This window comes from Ornithorhynchus anatinus, chromosome 16 (assembly GCF_004115215.2).
Source record: "Ornithorhynchus anatinus isolate Pmale09 chromosome 16, mOrnAna1.pri.v4, whole genome shotgun sequence".
Classification (NCBI taxonomy): domain Eukaryota; kingdom Metazoa; phylum Chordata; class Mammalia; order Monotremata; family Ornithorhynchidae; genus Ornithorhynchus; species Ornithorhynchus anatinus.
In genome coordinates, this window is record NC_041743.1 from 7,278,953 (window position 1) to 7,299,089 (window position 20,137).

At 41.1% G+C, this 20,137-nt stretch overlaps 1 protein-coding gene across 1 annotated transcript in view; it reads right to left on the minus strand.

The window, feature by feature from the left end:
• The window catches only part of COP1 (COP1 E3 ubiquitin ligase), a 173,446-nt gene that overhangs the window by 99,741 nt on the left and 53,568 nt on the right, over positions 1-20,137 (minus strand). The window contains exons 10-12 of the mRNA XM_039914350.1: positions 17,233-17,292; positions 14,832-15,025; positions 6,120-6,177 (exon numbers count right to left, since the gene is read on the minus strand). Coding sequence (XP_039770284.1) covers positions 6,120-6,177; positions 14,832-15,025; positions 17,233-17,292 — 312 coding nt within the window. The remainder of the gene's footprint in view (positions 1-6,119; positions 6,178-14,831; positions 15,026-17,232; positions 17,293-20,137) is intronic.

Here is a 20,137-nt window from a genome sequence, read left to right on the forward strand (position 1 = left end):
AACTCTCGCCCTGGTATTCTTAAAGGACTGAATAATCCATGAGACAGTCTGATTTATGATATAAGTCGATGAAATGTCAGCCTAAAGTCAAAAATATAATACAGAATACTATCTGAGGTTACTAGGCATAACCTAACTGAATTAGCTACCACATTGTGACCCAGGATTCATAATATGTACAATGGAAACAAGCCCTTTAGAAACAGAGGGACACTGAAGTAATGATTAGTGTTCCCAATTACGAGAACTTTGTTTTTGTCTATGTTTAATGTCAGAAATTATGCAACAACCCAGCAAAGAATGTCTGTTGGACAATTATAAATAGGGTTATTAGCTCTATAGGAAAAGGACGATAGACATGCACCTCAAAATCCCAAATCACCCCAATCCACTTTGAACGCTTACCTATTTAATTATTACTACTCTCCTCAGCACATACACATATCTGCAAGACTAACTGTGCAGTCTATTTATTCTGCTAACTCCATTTGTAAACATATTTGTCTCTCCCATTAGAATGAAAACTCCATGTTGACAAGGACTCTGTCTCACTGCACCATGGGGCCCTCAATAAATACCTTTTCTATTATTGCTGCTATTATCACTAATTACCAGTACTTATAACACCCAACTTGTTTTCCAGGGACCAAATGAGAGGAAATGAAATTTGGTATGCAACACATTAAACCATAAATAAATCTCTTCTCCGCCTCTCTACACAATATCTAAACAATATTAAGAAAACATCAGTATCAGTAGTTTTGAGCACCTTACATACTCAAATGCCTGATGATTATATAAGGGGCAAAGAGAGGAAAAAGTTCCTGCCCTCAAAAATCTTACAATTTAATGGGGGAGACAGTGGACATAAACTGATTACATTTTTATCAATACACAAATGACAGAACAAAATAAATACAGGACACTGGGTGCTTAGAGATCTCTTTGGGTCATATGACTGAGAAAATTGGAGGGGGGAAGAGGGAGATTAATCAAGGTAAACCTCTTGAAGGAGGACACTTTTTAGTAGAGCTCAAAGGAGGAGGGATGTGGCTTAATGAAGCGAGGCTTTTCCAGGAGGAACTGCACTGCTCAATTTTAGACCTGTCTTGACATGCTCTCATCAAGTGTCTTTTCACAGATGGGCCAAAGAAAGTAGACTCGGCTATAACTTTTTTCCCCACCCTAGGCCCATTCTGTTTTAATATGAGAACTGAATTTGGGGGACTCATGAGTACTTGGCTTCTCTCCCTTCAGGAAAGGTAAGATGATGTAAATTACTCAGAGCTGTGGAGAGGCAGAGGCCATTATCTACTCAAGGCTTCTTTACTCACTCAAATAGCTGCCTTCTACACTTGCTCCACAGTATTACTACACCCAAAATCCACTCCTAAAAAGAGACAAAATGATCAAAAATAGTTTCTAATGAGAAAATACTATGCTTGCCTTCTCCTTCAGAACACCTGTCTGACTAGTGGCTCGCTGGAGCTGGGACAAGCATAGATACTAATGCTACTAATGATCTATGTACGTCAAGACAGTGTTGCTTGAAACTTTATGTAGATTAGGCCTGGGTCCTAAAATACTTCACTGGTGCTGATTGTTTTGAAAATCCTATATGACAGCTCCTACCACAATTTAAGCATCTCTGCTTCGGGGCTGAATTTTGACAACAACACTCTAAACACTTAGAATTTATGAAGACTGTACTCTCCCAGTCAAAGCTGCCATTTTTATGTTAATTACACCAGCCAGGCGCTAAGTGCTTCAGCCTCTGCAAATTGGACCTACCACAATGTAAGTGGTTCAGCCTCAAGCTGGCTGCATCTATCATACAGCAATCACTCCAGCCTCCTGCTGACAGTGCTTCAGTTTAAGAATGTGCCTTGAATGTGATCAGAAACCCAAGTACTGCCAGGTGCATTCCCAGGAACTGGCCTTCGTGGAGGTGTGGTAGCCAGATGTTCATCTGGCCACATTCAAAATTCAAGGCACATTTTCCTCCCAGCTATCTGAAGATAATTTGTTGAAAACACCCCCATTGAGATCGCCTGACCGTTCCAATGGGTTCTAAGCCCTATAGAAGATGGACTGCCACAAGTCTGGCTCAATCCCCAGCACCTACCAAGTTGCTGGGAAAAAAAAAAGTCCATTGAAATTTTATCGACTTGGAGATGAAAAGCCTATTTTAACATTTCCCTCTATCAGTCAGCGCTGACAGGTCAGTGCCACCTCCTGCAATAAGTTTCTATGGTCTTTAAAACAGTCATTTCTCTCTTTGAAAAGGCTTTCCATTCATCCCAAATTTAATTATTTCACCACCGGTCCAGAATTTTATTTGCTTTGTTTCATCCTATCACTTAAAATGATAATCAAAGGAACCTACCAGACCACTGCACATCCTCTTTTATGAGCAAACTCTTTTTATCTCTCAGGACAGTTATCCAACTTCCACTTTACTGGGTTATTTTCCATTTCCCTCATTAATCAGTGCTTTCATACCCTTTAATTGTTGGTCCTGATGTTTTGAAACTTCCTGGCGGAAGTGATTTCTTCAAAACAAAACGGGCCCTAGGAATACTCTGACTTTCAGAATTATTTGAGAGATATCTCTCATTATCTGAAACATATTTTTAAAACATTTGAAATAAGATATTTGAAATAATTTTCAGAAATTTGAGTTTATTCTGTATATTTCTCTTTTTGCTGATATGGCTATAATTTATTTTCTAAGTGATTAATAACATTCTTATTGCTTGACCACACCCAATGCAACAACAACAATTTAATATAATTTTGAATAGTACTTTATTGGTCAATTTCCAAAGTACTTATTGGGAATTGTTAAATATTAGCTATGCACAAACCGGACATACAAACCAATCCTGTTAATTGTGCTGTCTAAATACTGATCTGGCTCATTTCAATTAAATGCTAATCTACCTTTCTCTCCAGACTCACCTAACACTAATTAAACCCATTTCACTTGTGAAAAATAGAATCTGATTGCCCAAATGCTTTTTAAACTTCCTTCACTTAAACTAGCATGACTGAAAAACAAATAGCCTACGGTGCGTTCAACCAGAGTAACCAAAGCAACTTTGACCAGATTTGGCAATTAAAAGAGATTTAGTAGCTAATTCCTAGGAAGGGAATAATAATAATTAAAAAAATCAACAACTGTGGAACTTGAGATGCTCAGTAACTTGTCAACACCTTTGATGATAATGATGCAGAGGAGTAGGGAGAGTACAATACAAAAGAGTTGGTACACCCATTCCCTGCCCAACAGGAGTTTACAATCTATAAGGGAGACAGACATTAAAATTACAGATACGTACAAAAGTGAGTATGGGGCTGAGGGTGGGTGAATATCAAATGCTTAAAGGGTACCGAGTCAAATGCATAGGCAACACAGCAGAGAGACAGAATCAGGGAAATGAGGGCTTAGATGGGGAAGGCCTCCTGGAAGAGATGTGACTTTAATATGGCTTTGAAGGTGGGGAGTGTGGTGACCTGTTGAATATGAAGGGAGAGGGAGTTCCAGGCCAAAGGGAGAATGTGGGCAAGGGGTCAGCAACAACATAGGCAAGTAGGTTGGCAGAGGAGGAGTGAAGTGTACAGGCTGAGGTGAAGTAGGAAATCAATGAGGGGGAGAGCTGACTGCGTGCAATAAAACCAATGGCAAGGAGTTTGTGTTTGATGCAGAGGTGGGTGGACAAACACTGGATGTTTTTAAGGAGTGGGGAGAAGTGAATGGAACAGTTTTTGTTTTTTTCAGAAAAAGGATCCAGGCAGCAGAGTGAAGTGACTGGAGTGGGGAGATGTGGCACAACTTGAGCCTCTCTAAAAGAATCCTTCCAACTCTGAAGCATGAAGATACCATCCGTGCCTAACCTCAGGCATTCAAAATGGAAAGGAAAACGTCATTTCTTAATTCAGAAATTAACTAACCATCAAAGAGAATTTCAATGTCTGCTCTGAGGGAAAGACAATTCAACCTCTGTCCAATAGGTTAAAACCATGAAGGAGGAAAGAATTCATGAAGCCCTTCAAAAAAATTCCTCTGGAAAACAGTCTAGCCTAGTAATCAATTCAATGCTTATATAATTTTATTGCAGCAAAATGTTCCCTGTGATTCCTTAAAAAAAAAAAGAAGACAAAACAATCAGAAGAGAATTTTCTCTATGATGACACCTGAAACATCAGACTGGCCCTCTAGATAAGTGGAAGAAAAGGAACTGGAGATATGTAGCTATAAAGCGACAGGAGGACAACTGGGGATTTTCCTGACAGTTGCAGTTCAGGGTTTTGGGTTTTTTTCTTTTTTTTCTTTTTGACTTTCAAATCTCTTGCCTGGCGCAGAAGACCATAACATGACAGAGCAATTAGAAATACTCACTTCTCAACAATTCTTTCCTGCTAGTAGTCTTGCAAAGTAAATGTAGCTTTAACTAGCAAGGTACACCTTTTTCTGGATTGACAAATTTTTTTTTTACTATGACCACCAGCTGCTAGTTAAAATCTCTGCCGCTTGTCAAGGCTGTTAGCTGATTCTGCCAGGGCAGTTCAGCAATCCATCACAGCCAAGCCAGCCTCATCCGCAATTAATTCCCCCTCTCTTCTCTCAACTAAGCTCTGATAGCATTTATTGAGTGGCTACTCAAATAGGAAATAGATTTTTACTAGATATGGGTTTAGACTGGAAAAATCAAGGGCAGAAACTATGTCATTTACTTTAGTTGTATTATGTTCCTTACAGGGATCTGCCCACAGCAAGATGCTCAATACTTTCCTATTCTTACCAGCCACAATGCCTCCACATCTGCAGGAAATGGCAGCCAAAGAGCACTGCCTTTGGGAAGCTTTCTCTAATTAACCACAATTATTCTCTGATCACCCGAACACAATCCACTCATCTTCTTCAACTCATTTTTCTAATACCCTATATACAATAAAATCTCCCTACTTCTTTTTAATGGTATTTGTTAAGTTCTGACTGTGTCCCAAGCACTCTACTAAGACTGGGGTAGATACAAGCTAATGAGGATTGGATACAGTGCACGTCCCACACAGCACTTGTGGTCTTAGCCCCCAGTTTCCAGATGAGGTGACCTTGGGCAAGTCACGTCACTTCTCTGGGCCCCAGTTACCTCATCTGGAAAATGGGGATTTAGAGTGTGAGTCCCACATGGGACAGGGACTATGTCCAAACCAATTTGCTTGTATCACCCCAGTGCTTAGTACAATGCCTGGCACACAATAACAGGTTAACAAACACCACAATTACTGTTATTATTATTAGATGCAGAAGTGACTTGCTTGAGGTCACACAGCAGACAAGTGGCAGAGCTGGGTTTAGAACCCAGGTCTCTCTGACTCCTAGGTCCATGCTCTATCCACTATGCAACACTGCTTCTCTAATTTAGACCAAAAGGGAGACCAGTCTGAATTGGCAAAAAACATAATAATAATAATAATAATGTTGGTATTTGTTAAGCGCTTACTATGTGCAGAGCACTGTTCTAAGCGCTGGGGTAAACACAGGGGAATCAGGTTGTCCCACGTGGGGCTCACAGTCTTAATCCCCATTTTACAGATGAGGGAACTGAGGCGCAGAGAAGTTAAGTGACTTGCCCACAGTCACACAGCTGACAAGTGGCAGAGCTGGGATTCGAACTCATGAGCCCTGACTCCAAAGCCCGTGCTCTTTCCACTGCGCCACGCTGCTTCTTCAAACATGAACATGAACACACCCTCCCAATATGGCTTTGCACCAATATCCCCACTTATTTCCCTGTGACGGCCATTTTCTCGGCTAACTTTTAGGATTAGCATTGATTTTATAATATTGTGCAATTGAGGAATCATGGGTTTGCTGTAAACAAGTTTATATGCTGACTTTGAGATTATGCTCATCCATTTTTTTCTGGTACTAGTTAAGTATTATCCCGCCTGAGGGTATTAACTACTCGAAGGTGAAAAAACTATCCTATGATCAAATCAGTGAGTACCCGAGAGTAAAGGTTGGAGCTAAGCAGAGGAATAGAGTCCCCCTACGTCTGCCATTCCTACAGTCTCCCTCCCCAAAGGAAACAGATTTAGGGGCATGACCTTACCTGAGAGCTGCCACTGAATCCTGGAGGTTGGCTATATTCCGTAGAATCAATAATACTACTGCAGGGAAGACAGAAATTTGGCTTCATCAATCAATACAACAAAATAAGACCATATTTTGTCATTGCCTGATATCCTCCCACCCCTACTGCCACAATCTAAGTTTTTAAAATACGCTACATACATTGGAAACATTAAGATTTATTATGCAGAAGCAGGAACATGCGTTACCTAGCAGTTTACGATACATCCAAAATATAGTCATCTTATAAGACTATAAGATGGTTCCTTTCAGACAATAAAAACATCCCCACAAGTACTCATGACACACCTGGGTGCCCAGAAAAACCATCTGAAAAATCAAAAGGTAGAAACACTCCCCACTTGCATTGCTCTATAGCCCCTCTATTCCCACAACGTGAGGAGAGTGATTTTAAAAAGATTTGTACAGAGAAAGGTGTGGAAAGGGGAGGGAAGGGGAGGATGGAGGGAAGGCGATGGTGGAGGATGCAAGGAGCGAAAGGAGGCAGGGCACAAGGAGAGAAGATGTTTGAGCTCAACCAATTCCGCCACCACAGCTGCTGTCAGAAGGGGAAGCAAATACTGCCTACACTTGCGATATTTGTAGGCACGCTGGTAATAGGAACAGTAATTATTTGCAAGACTGGACCACCACCTACAGAATCTTTTTTGTTGTGATTTCATTTTTATATATAAATGAATTATCCTTGATTTATTTTGAAAAACAGAAGTTTGTGAGTGAATGCAGCAACTGCACTTCTCATTACCTCCTATTCCCACTTTTGCATCTGAATAACTGTATCACCCTTCTGGCTCCTTAGTTTATTTCCCACCATCCTCTAACATCCTTTAACATCCTCTAGGCCTCAATAGTTTCTGCCACTCTTTCCCCATAAGTTCCTCCTCCAGATTCATTTCTTCCAAAAGAACAGTAAAATGGTGAAAGAGAAAGAGCCACGTATGCTAAAAATTTCAGCACGCTTCAAAAAACAACAACATACCTGGACTTTTAAAATAGTCACCCAGAGATTTAAAAAAGGAAAATACCACTTTTTTCTAATTATGTGATCTTTATTTCATCTGCTTCTATTTTCACTTCTAGTGGAGTTTCAAAGTAAGTTCCCAAGTATGCAAAGGTTAATATGTGAAAATGATGCTCTTCTATTGGAGTTTATTTTTGGGTTAGCAGATGTTGAAACAGTCATAATGCTCATCCTTCCTGCTACCCATCAACCGTACTGACATTTACTGGAATACCGCTGTCAGCCTAGACTTCTGGCAACCAGGGACTGGTGAACCAGAACAACTCCTAAATTGGCAGACTTTCAAGAGCACTCTGTTCCTTTACACTACCTGATTTCAATCTTATCAACACTTGAAAAAAAAATACGTTTTTAAACCTACATGTGGATGTGCACATTTAGAGGCCAACAGAACAGAACGATCTCTAAGGCTAGATAACTTCCCAGATCTTCTGATTCAGAACTCCCTGGCAAGAATGCTGAGCAGTGATGGTGACAATCCTGTTTGTATAGTGGGACTATTGCGCCATCATCTCAATCAATCATCTCAATCTTACTGTGTGTAGAGCACTGTACTACACACTTGGGAGAGTATAATTTAACAGAGTTGGTGGAGAAGGTCCCTATCCCAGTGAGCTTCCCATCTAGAGGGGGGAGACAGACATTACTACAAATAAACACATTATGGACAGGTACACAGATGCTGCGGGGCTGAGCGAAGGGTGAAAGGAGGGAAAAATCCAATTGCAAGAGCGATATCGAAGGGAGTGGGAGAAGAGGAAATGAGGGCTCAGTCGGAGAAGGCCTCTTGGAAGACAGCTGTGGGGGTGGGGGGTGCCACATAACTTTCAAAACACATGTAATTAGAAAACCAAAAACACATATCACTGTGATCAAGGATCTAACCCTGAGAGAGGATTAGAACAGTGCTTATACTGACTGGGATCGTACAGCATTCCACATCCAGAATCTTTAAGATTTTTAATATGAAATATCTCATCATGGGACAGTAGGCTAGGAAACATGCCTGCAGCCAATAGAGAGGGCATATCTGCACACGATGCATAAAAAATCATTTTCACCTAGTTTTTTTTTTATTACAGCATGCGCCAAGAAACAAGAACAAACAAGAGGTAGCACAGTTTAACGAAGAGAGCACTGGATCAAGAATGGGAAGACCACAGTTTTAATCTTCTAGGTTAGGTGTTTATGACTCGGATGAAGTCACAATTTTTCCAAAGATCACATTTCCAAATCTGTACAATCTCTGGGCCTATGTAACTTGGTGGGATGTTGGGATAAAAGGGACAAAAAGAAATGCTTAGTGTTTTTTTTGGCTTTGTCAAATTAACAGGAATTGATGGGGGACATAAAAGTTCAACAGTAAAAAGAGGACCAGTAGACAAGAGGAAAAGGCATTTTCTACAAGGCTGTTGGACAGAAAAATGTATGTGGTACTTCAGGTCCTTTCAGGAACAATGAATTTTAATCAGGATAAGGGCAGCCCGAACAATGAAGCTAACACCGAGAGTTTCTGCCAGTGACAGGAGGAACAAGACGCATGACTGAAAAACATAATGAAAAATATGCAGCTGTTAGCGACAGGTACAAAAGCAATTAGCAGAACACAAGTAGACTTAGAACATCTAGTCTCATTCAGCTAGCCATTCTTTGGGGCTTTAATTTGGCTTCTGGAAGTGCAGATGTGATTCCTATTCGGAAGACAAATAGCAAGGCAATTCCAAACACAACCTATATCTATATTAAATCTGCAGCTTCACTGAGACCAATGATTTTTTTTTTATTTGGTAAAAACTGGCTTGCTGGTAATTTCAGATTAGGCTCCTATTTACAAAGGTTTGATTAATATTAATTTGGTGACTAATAGAAGCATCTACCCTCACTAATTGAAAGAATAAATTAATCGAGTAGATTATTCAGTCTAAAAGCATAAAGGGGTGCTGAGTCAGCCTGTAATCCACAAACTAAACATACAGGCAATAAAATTCAAACCATAGATAAACAAATCATAAATAAAATGCTATCTGAATTAATGAAATTTACCTAACTGATACTATGGATTTATTTCACTGCAAGAAATTCATGGATTAGAAGCATGGTGTTTTACATTCTAATAGGACACTCTGCAGCTATGTGTAAAATCTGCATTTTCATACTTTTCAATTGCCACCTCAATTCAGCCATTAGCTTCCCATACCAAGTTGTGTCATTCTGACAAACAAATCCGGGGAGACATGGGGCTCCCATTGTCTTTTATGGGCGGTGGGTCAAGCTGAGGTGGCTCTCACCACCTGCCTTGGTACCTACAGGGTTGGGCTGCCTCGAGCACTTCCGACTGGCTGTGGCCATCAGCAGGGAGCAGGAACAGCACTGAAAGAGAGGGCAGGTGGCTGACCACCTTGAGCATCAGGAGACAAGAGTCGACTCCAGCCCGGGTGCTGGTGGCTACGCACAAGGCCGGGTGGGGGTGGGGCGGGCAGGGGACGGCTCTTTCCCTTGGGCCCAGAGCAGGGAGAGAGGGCGACTCCCAAGTTGCATGGAGCATGCATGGATGGCCGTCACAGGCAGGAAGTGCCCCAGGAATGGCTCACCAGCTCCGGGCTTCGTGTCTAGCTGCCACAGCAGCCTCCTGCCCTGTGGCCTAATGATGATCGGCCAATTAGTGTCTTGGGAAGAAAAGGAGGAGGATGAGATGGTGGCTCACAGCAGGCAAAGTGAACTCATTGGGTGGTTATCCCTGCTGTGGACCAAGTAGTGTACTTGGCACCTGGGAGAGTGACGACGATGACAGGGTGCCCTCCTGAGAATGAGCGACCGATCTTGGTCCTGTAGAGAACTTCAGGGTTGAGAACCTACGTGAAGGAATTGGTCACAGTAGAAGGACACAATCTCAAGTTACCTCTTACTTTTCTCTACCTTGCTAGAAGGACACAATCTCAAGTTACCTCTTTTCTCTCCCTTGCCTCCTCTACTTCCTCTGTCTGTGCATCTCCTTCCTGTTTTTTCACCCTGCCCCCAAAGCCATACCCAGTCAATGCTGCAACCCAACTTCACCCCCAAGCTCAAAATGAAAAACTGGCCCGCCTTTGTACATTTAGATATGTTCCCATGAGGGATACTCCTCAGGAGATTCTGGAAATACCCTGGCTGAGTGTGGGATGTGTGGTGTCATAGTGAATGTGACTGTTCTGACCACAAAATAAAGACTGTCCAAACTAAATACCTTCAGGACTTTAGACAGAACCATTACCTAGTTAATCAGGTCACTGTAGGCTTTTATCAACCTTCCTAACCTGACTTCCAAGTCTCTTTCCTTTGATTACCTAATGAAGAAAGGACACTGTACAGCTGTGATATGTGTTTTGTATTTTGACCTGTCTTGACTATTTGCATCATGTATTGTTTTTTGGGTCAAAGATGGTGTGTTTCTTGGATCCAATGAAATGCCAAGAGTTGGCTTATATTTACCTGTCAGGGTGCCTTACTCTTAGTGAAACCACGTCACTTTCACCAATGAATAATGTTCCTAATGAATAATAGTAATTTTGGTATTTGTTCAGTGCCTCCTACGTGCCAGGCACTGTATTAAGTACTGGGGTGTATACAAGCAAATTGGGTTGGACGCAGTCAATGTCTCATATGGGGCTCACAGTTTTAATCGCCATTTTACAGATGAGGGAAATGAGGCACAGAGAAGCGAAGTAACTTGCCCACGGTCACACAGCAGACAAATGGCAGAGCTGGGCTCCCAGGCCCAGGCTCTATTCACTAGACTATACTGCTTCTCTAATGATGTTCTCCTGGTTGATGGACGTGTCCCCCTATAGCCAGGTTGGCAGACCTAGCCTCTAAAGATGATAGACAGGGTGTTTTTTTTAAAAAGGGTATGGAGGGGACCTTGGCTAATATCATCCTTGGGTTTGGGGTAGATCAATGTGATTTCTACCAAGTGCACAATGAAAAGCAAAGGCTCTTTCTAAAAAATTTCTGCCAGAATAAAGACACAGCTTCTCATTTCACAGAGAGTTAGGAAGGAGATGAGTAGTATGCAGAGTCTTATGGTCCTAATTTTTGTTCTTTCTTTGACATCTGCTACTGGGAGACTCCTCTATGAAGCAGGTTTTTTGAAAAAAAGGAGGCAATTGAGGATGGAATTTTCAAGAAGAGGTTTTCCTTTGAGGGGAGTTTCCTTAGGGGAAAAACTTAACTGTTGGCAAAAGAAAAAAGTAAATGTGATGTAAAAAGTTCTGGGAGATGAGACATCCCTGGATCTACTGTTTAACTGCCTTTGGAAGAAGCAATACTGGCAAAGTTTCTAAAAGGGTATTTCTTAGTGCAGAGGACTAAGAATGATAGGTCTGATCTCCCTCCAACTCTAACAGTGTGATGGGAAAGCCCCTGATGAGTGGATTGGTGGCTAGGTGACTTTATCATCCCAAGGAGCTGAAATATTAGATTGCAATTTGTATATTTTTAAAGAGAAAGGTTTAAATTGTCATTGAATGTAAAAACGAAGGTAGTGGAAAGGTTTTTGTTACACAGGGTCAGTTTCTATTAGGAAACTCAGCAAACTGTAAGTCAAATCTGACATGCCATTCACTGCCCTCTCTCCCAAAAGGAGAAAAAAAAAATCAGAAATGGGCTCTAAGAGCAGAATAAATACAAAGGAGGCAACTTAAAGAATACGAAATGGGAGATCAACAAGCAAAATCCCAAAGCTGGCTAACAGTCTCTCTCAACACCATAAAGCCACAGTGAACAATTTAAGTGAAAAATAAATTTATCCAAGAGACAAAGAGTACAAATGATGAAATTTGGCTTATTGTGGATTAAACCCAAGAAAGGCAAAGCCCATATAAAGATATGTAGAAGAAAGGAGTAAGTTGATGAAGCAGTCTGAGCTATTCACCACCAAGACAGAATGGGAAAGTGCTTTTATAATTTATGAATTTAGATCCAGGGGAAAAAATATATACAAATTCTTCAGATGATGTTATGGCTGTGCTTTGAAGAGATTTAAAAGAAAGATTCTCTCTCAGGTCAGCCAACACTTTCTTCCAGAGATGGAATTAACCAGGTCCCTATTTATCTAGACTCCTTGATTCTCCCCGCTGCTACGCTTCTCCTCTGGGACAATTTGCTGAGGTATGCGCAATCTTCTAGAGGGGAGTTAAACAAATGAAAAGTCAAACTCCAATCTGTTCATTCTGCTCCTTAAATGTTAAACCAAATACATAACAAAAGTTAATAGCTAAAATGAGAATTTAATTTATACACTCTACCTTTCCTAATTAAAGAGATAATCCAGAGTCAGTCACAAGCAAATCTCAGTTAGATGCATAATTCAAATCATGTTTCTAAAAAGAAATATTAGGAATCTAAATTTAATGTTTCTCACCTAAAAAGGATGAGTGAGGAAATGTTGGGGAGAAAATTAAAAACCTATAACTTGAATTTACGAAGAGTATCTTTTTCCTCTTAAACCACTCATTTAATGAAACTTGGCTTTTTTGGATTATAAACTAAATCCAATTTATGATAACCAGAAGATTCCAAACCAATGATGCATTCTCTTAAAAAACTTTCAAAACAAATTTCCTTTAGTCTCTGAAGACTGACCTGACAATGAAGAATTTGACAGAATAGCCATCTACTGAAAGATTTTTCCCTTATTTGAAGACAAAGGATCAAGCAATTATATTCCCAATTTCCAAAATGTTGATGATGACAATGTGCATGTAAAACTATCGCTCATATCAGAAAGCACTGTAGATGGTGAGGTTCATCCATGAGTAGATGTGTGGGTCCTACTGCAGGACCCAATGTCCAGGTCATGTTGTGCCCACATAAAGGTTGTCTGCTGTTGTGTTGTCATGCTTAATGTGAACAGTGACTAATGCAGTTATCTCTTTTGCCTCAACTGCCGAATCTTATGAATTTTTTATACTGCCAAAGGCACTGTAAGGGAACAGGGCATTGAGGGCAGGGGAGGATGTAATGGAGAGAGAGGGAGGGAGGGAACGGTAGAGAGAGGAAGATAGGTAAGGAGGGAGATGGAGGGGAAGGAAGAGGAAGTACTTACTGCCTTACCTCTGATCCTGACCAGGCACCCGCGCTGGAAATGAACAGCTTTCTCCCACCCCGGCCCTGAGGGCTCTCCCCGACCCACTTGTACATCCCAAGGCATCACAGAAATTATGCTGCTGTGGAAGCTGTGGCCCGACTTCCCGCCGGCTTTGGACCCAGCATACCCCGGAGATCCCAACACCCGTGGACACCAAGAGGATCTCAGCTTGGCCCAGGTCCCCACTCCCTATGCGCCACGCCGCCACCAGCCTGTACTTAGTTCCTGCTCTTGCTGCAGAGAAACTGACCCCTACGAGGCCTCCATCCCCACCTGGAAAATCATTTTCATTTTTAAATCCAAAGGTGGGGTGGGCTAGTTGTGTGATCCTTCCTACTAGAAACACTATGGGGGCTAAGCTAATGCCACAGAGTGGACATCTGTGACATAGCTCCTGTACTATTGGGGGGGGGGGGGGGGCGTTAAAGTCTAAGAGAGAGAGGGCACAGGTATTTTATCCCCAGTTTGTAAAGGAGAAAACTGAGGCTCAGAGAAGTTAAATGATTTGCCCCAGGTCACCCAGCAGGCAAGTGGCAGAGCCAGGATAGTGCCTAGGTCTCAGGGCCATGCTCCTTCCTCTAGCCCAGAGTGCTTCAATACTTTTGCTCTTCTATTTATTAGAAAAGGCTGGAAGCTGGGTGTCATAGGATTTTGTTTATGACAGGAGGTGCAGAGTATAGCAATTTAAGCTTCAACTATAAAATGAATTCCTTTAGTACACAAAAAGGTCCACTCAGACTTAACTATAATCCAAAGTCCTCAAAGTAAAGACATCATACCATCCCTCAAATAAGGCAAAGGCACTTCAGGCATAGTGTGGTGAGCAGTCAATGAGGCGATTACATTTATAAAATCTGACGATGTAACTGGCATGGGAAAACAGCAATGTCTTGGCCTGTGGATCTGATGGGTTTATAACAGGGTCAGAAGTCAGGGAAGGATCCACAGTTAATTCTATAATCCCAAGGGTCTTCTGGGACTGGTAATCAACAGTGTTAAGCCCCCTGCCTACCCCATTCGTGAGCAGCTCTCTGGGTGTGGATTGGAATTTGGAATTTGGGGGCCAGCTCAATCTGACCTTTTGGCTGCTTGGCCAGGGCCTGGCTTGGGCAAGTGCGAAGCACTCCGCAGGCCTGCAGGCTCCTCCAGCCCGGACCGGACCACTCCAGACACCGGTCCGGATTTTGTTCGGCAACTACAGCCCCGGGTTGTGTCAATCATTTTCTTTGACCCACTTCTCACATTTGTGAGCACAGTAACAATTAACCGCGTAATGCTTAAAACCCAGATGAGGTTTTTCGATTTAACCTTTCGTTTCCACCACTGGGGGCTTTCTGTGGATTCTGAAGGTCATCCGCTTGACATTTTAAACCTCCGAAGGCTTCAAACATCCGTCAGGACTAGACCTTTAATCCAGCTGTGGATCCACCACACCACAGTCTACTTTTCCCTAACTGTTCCTGGCATGAACATACAGCACACTACGAAAACAGATGGGCCATCTGAATCTTATTTTTAAATCTTACCTAGAAGTACTTTCTCTGGGGTTTCGTACACTGCGTGCAAAGGCCTCCCAAGGAAAAGTACCACATGTGTGCTCTGTAAAATAAATCCTGAGCAATCGAGAGCTTGAACTTGTATACCTGTGTGATGGAGAGGGAGCTTCAAACTGAGGCACGGTACTATCCTCACTGACAGGGGAGTACAAGCCGCTCATTTCCTGAAAACACAAAGAAAATGAATTACAAATTACATACACAAACACACACGAACACACAGATACAAGAGGACACCTTGTAAATAAGGAGATTTGGAATACTGTCCTGGACAATACTCTACACAATCGTTTTTCTTTCTCTCCCCAAGGAACTTAAAACTTGCAGGTCCCCTTTCCTCTTTCTCCCTAACTATACTCTTAAATAGTGATGGATAATTACACAGTCAAAAAACTGAAATGTTCAATTCTAAATACCAACTGCCTTGGATTTGAGACATGCCTTGCCTGCCATGTTCCTCAGAAGGAGAAATTCTTATACAGAATTCCCAAGTGCTCACACCCCAGGTTTATATTAGGACTCAGCCACCAGTTTCTACCCCAGAAATTAATGTAATAATTTCACAGAAAAATCCATTCATGAAAGGAATAATAAATTTATTCATTTCCTACATTTACCACTAGGCCAGCACTAGGTCTTTTAGCTGTTTTTTTGCCAGACAGTTGCATCCTATTTGAACAAACTATCAAGCTGAGATCAATTGAATTACTTTTGCATGAGGGTGGAGGGAAAGGGGGAGTGGGTTTCTCCCTCAGGGATATAGTTTCCCACAAACAATAAAAGCTAATCTATGGTGAACAGGGTCATTACTAATAAAAACATCCAATATACACCTAATTTGAAAAACTACTAAATGCAAGGCTATTAATTTTAGCAAGAGACTTCATGGTACACTTTATGAGTGATGAACAAATCATCAGGCACATAAAATTTTTAAAAGCTCCCCCTTTCAACTCATGAACATTTGGGAACATTAACTGTTCATAAAAGTCTACTGATATGAACAGAACACTTTAGTTTACTGCTACTTGGAAAATGAGACAGCATGGCCCATGGCCTTTTTTTACAATGAAAAATAAATGGTATATCAGGTATTATTATGGTTATTATTATGGAAAATAATATTTCCCTAATTGAAAGATTTCCTTCTGGTTGATGAGAGTGTAAATTCTTCCGGCTGGTCACCAAAGGCCAGAAAATATCCTTTTCAACAGTCATTCTTACTTAAACAATTTAGGTGAACCTTTCTGACAAAGTACCCTCATTTTTATTATATATGTATGTCTGAAATGTAATTAATAAGCTACAGACTAGGTGAAGTTCCCACTAAAAATGTATTATAAGGAAGAATGGAATTCTAGATTATTAAAAATACCATCTGATTTGGCTAAACTACACTGGGCTAATCAACACAGCATGAGAACGGCAATAAAATCAAGTGACAGACACAATTCTGCTTCAGAAAATCAGGTCTTTAGCTGAAGACCAAAGCAGAAAAATTCTGATATAATGAATCTGGCAGCTGATTACTCCAAAAATTATCAGTTTCATTATTTTTACATAAGAGACATTACTTAGAAAAACACAGTAGTGAATGGAGGCCTGAAGTAAGTGGCTACAACGAGTGGTCAAGAGAAAGAAATGAGGAGACACAGACAGACAGACACACAAACACCTGCCCAATTAGTAGTCAAGAGCAAGAAATCTCTCACACACACCCAAACACATACACACACAGAACCCCGCCCCACCCCTCCAATCCCCAAACATAACATGTGCAATTCCTCCCAATGTCCCTTTGACCTAATGAGCCTATGTTTTTCCAGGACCTACACTTAACAGGATGGCTTTTTACTTTTATATTTCTACCAATGATCTATAAAATGATTTGCAAGGGAGTAGAGCTCCATACAAAGGATACTTAAGGCTTCTCAATCTCATTCCACTTTGGGCTACTGTTATGATGGCCCATTAAGGGTGCCAGAAGCAGCTCTCCCCAACTACCCAATGTAGACTTCCACAACAAAAACACATGAAAAACTAATATTTCTATAGATTATAAAATAGGCACTCAGACCCAATGGATTAAATATATTGCTTCTTTCCATCTTGACTCTGTAAAGGAAATTATGAATGCATATTACGATTGCATTTAGGTAGCATAAAAATGGGTTTCAGGCACTTCTTTTCACCCAAATGCAGTCTGTATCTATTAAGTATTGGAACAAATTAGAAAAGCAAGAGTAACATCTGCAGTTTTCGTCATTATCGAGGCCAATGCCATAAATATAATACAGCAACCTACAGCACGGCAGACAGCTGGATGGAAAAGAAAAATTGCCGGAGATGCAACAATGCCTGGACTGCTCACCTCCACTCGTTTAATATCCTCTTCCAGAACACTTAGCTCCTTCTGGATCTGCTCCAGTTGCTGGGGATAAAAGGATAAAATAAATCTCTAGACGAATCCAAGTTGGCACCACTGCATCCATAAATTAACTAATTTCAGCAAGGAAACCATGGTTCATTGAGCTAACCGGCCACTCAATTCAATCATAGCACATCAAAATAAATGGATCGGCAGAAATCCTTGAAACTTCTCTAAATAAATGTAACTACATATCTACAGTACCATAATAATCACACAGCTAAACAGAAGTGCAATTTTAGAAGATTCTGGACAAAGACTCTACAACGGTGAAGACTTAGAAAAACAAAACAAACAAAAAATCCACTTGGTCCACTTCTCAATCCTGTATCCCAATTGCCCTTACCCTTTCAAAGTGGACATTTTCCAAGACTCATAAAAGATCCAGTGCTAAGATCTGTCTCAATTTAAATCTTAGCAGTGTGATTCACTATGCAGCAACAACAGAGGTCTTCCTTTGCATGGGACTTCTTTTATGTGCCAAGTTGTATCAAGGCAGAAGCAACAATGATATATTTTGAAAGGCTCAAAGAAAACCAAGCAATACAAGATGACTCAGTTTCAAGGCAATTTGGCCAGTTTCTATTTGAGAAATGAATCAGGGCCTTATTTTTTTTTAATAATGTGATTGACTGATTGACCTTAAGGTGGTGATGTCGTATTTTCAATGTACTTATGATCCTTCAAATTCAGTGATAGAATTTAATAACCTCCATCAAAAAAAGGATCTGCTGTGCTTATAAAAATTCCTTCAATGATTGACAAGTCTCTCAAAAACCCTGCCATGAACCTCATTTCAACTGCTCCCGAGAACTACTGTTTCATAAAGAAGTTCAGATATTTAAGTCCTTTGAGATATTAGAACTGACCCAGTAGTAACTCATCAGTTCAATTCCATTTAATTAGACACCATGCTCCCTTCCAATATAAATACTTGGCACTCAAAATAGAATCTCTGATCAGTGGTCACCTGGGAAGCAATGATCTTTATTCCAATGTCCTAGGGCAGCAGCAAACTTGAAAGATCACGGGATGGGCAGAAGAGGATGGTCCTCTGGCTCTTAAGGCCTTGGTTCTATATTTTAATGAATTCCCAACAAACTTCTCAGAAATCAGACCCCATGGAGAAAGTTACCACTCTGAGTTTTGAGAGGAGGAAAAAAACATGGAAGGCTAGGCTTCCATTCCCCAGGTTCACTTCCACCCAGGAAAAACAGCACATAGGCCACAACTTTCTAAGTGTCACAATCTGCCACAGCCTACTCACTTCCAGGAGGACGCGAAATGAAACAGACCTCAATATTAATATATCAGCTACCCTACTCATCTCTGACCATATGTGATATATTACTGGTGGTCCCATACAAGCATAGAATGAAAACCACAAATGGCAATGGACTCCTCACCTGGAAGTGGCTCTCCCAACAGCCCATCAGAACACAGTCCTCTCCATCTTAAGGAGAGGATATCAGGATATTTCTCTCCTGCAATACTTCACCTCCTTGAGCAAGCCTTTCCTGATTCACTACCCACAATCCAAACTGTGCCAAAATCCACTCAAAAAAGGCAGCATCTTTTTGCAAGCCTTTCAGCCAAAGGATGAGGTTAACATGACATGAAACTCTGGACCAAGAGGACAGTGATAGTACTAATTCCCAACTGTATGCTCTTTCCCAGTACCTACCACAATGCTCTGCACAAAGTAAGTGCTTTATAAATACATTATTACTACTATTAGCACCCCAGCACTTATTACTTTCAAATGCCAATGAGTCACTGCCGATTCATGGCGACTATAGCACTTATGTACATATACTTATACAGACATTAAAACAAAATTACATATAAGGGAAAGAGTAGAGTATAAGCACTTATATAGATATCCTTATTCTCTATTTCCCCTCTCAGTAATTTATTTTAATACCGGTCTCCCTTTCTAGACTGTATGTTCTCTGTAGGCAGAGAACATGTCTGCTACCTGTACTGTATTTTCTCAAGCACTCAGTACAGTGCTGTGCACACAGTAAGTGCTCAATAAATAACACCGGTTGACTGGTTGACCAACTTTCTATTTACATATTGGACCTTTGAGAGAGGTAGCATTCTTATGCAGTTTCTCTGGGGTCCTCTCAAGTTACACCTCAGATCAAAGGGCAAGTCCAAACCAAAGTATTCAGCCAACTTAGCTCTGAAGTCTTCTTGTGTCACCCGGGCTCTCCAGGGCTATTCATGTGCCAAAGATACAGGATGGCAGGAGAGCTTGATTCACACAGCTGCACAGTGTCAAAAGCGGGGCAAGTGCAAAAAGGGCAGGAAGAAGAAATGCTTCAAAGATGCAAAGCAACACAACTTTCAAGGGATTTGGTATAGTACCAGGCTGCAGAAAATACTGGAAGACAGAACAGTACAGTGCTCTGTGTCATCCGCCTTAACATTCATCCCAACATTTAGGTATGTACTAACTAATATCCTAAATTTTTCCCAGGTACATCCCTAGCTTTCCTTCTAATAATAATAATAATAATGTTGGTATTTGTTAAGCGCTTACTATGTGCCGAGCACTGTTCTAAGCGCTGGGGTAGACACAGGGGAATCAGGTTGTCCCACATGGGGCTCAAAGTCTTAATCCCCATTTTACAGATGAGGGAACTGAGGCATAGAGAAGTTAAGTGATTTGCCCACAGTCACACAGCTGACAAGTGGCAGAGCTGGGATTCGAACTCATGACCTCTGACTCCAAAGCCCACGCTCTTTCCACTGAGCCACACTGCTTCTCGTAACTCATTATAAAATATTCATCTACAAATGTACCCAGACTCCTCTGGAAGCTGTAATTTCTACTTGCACC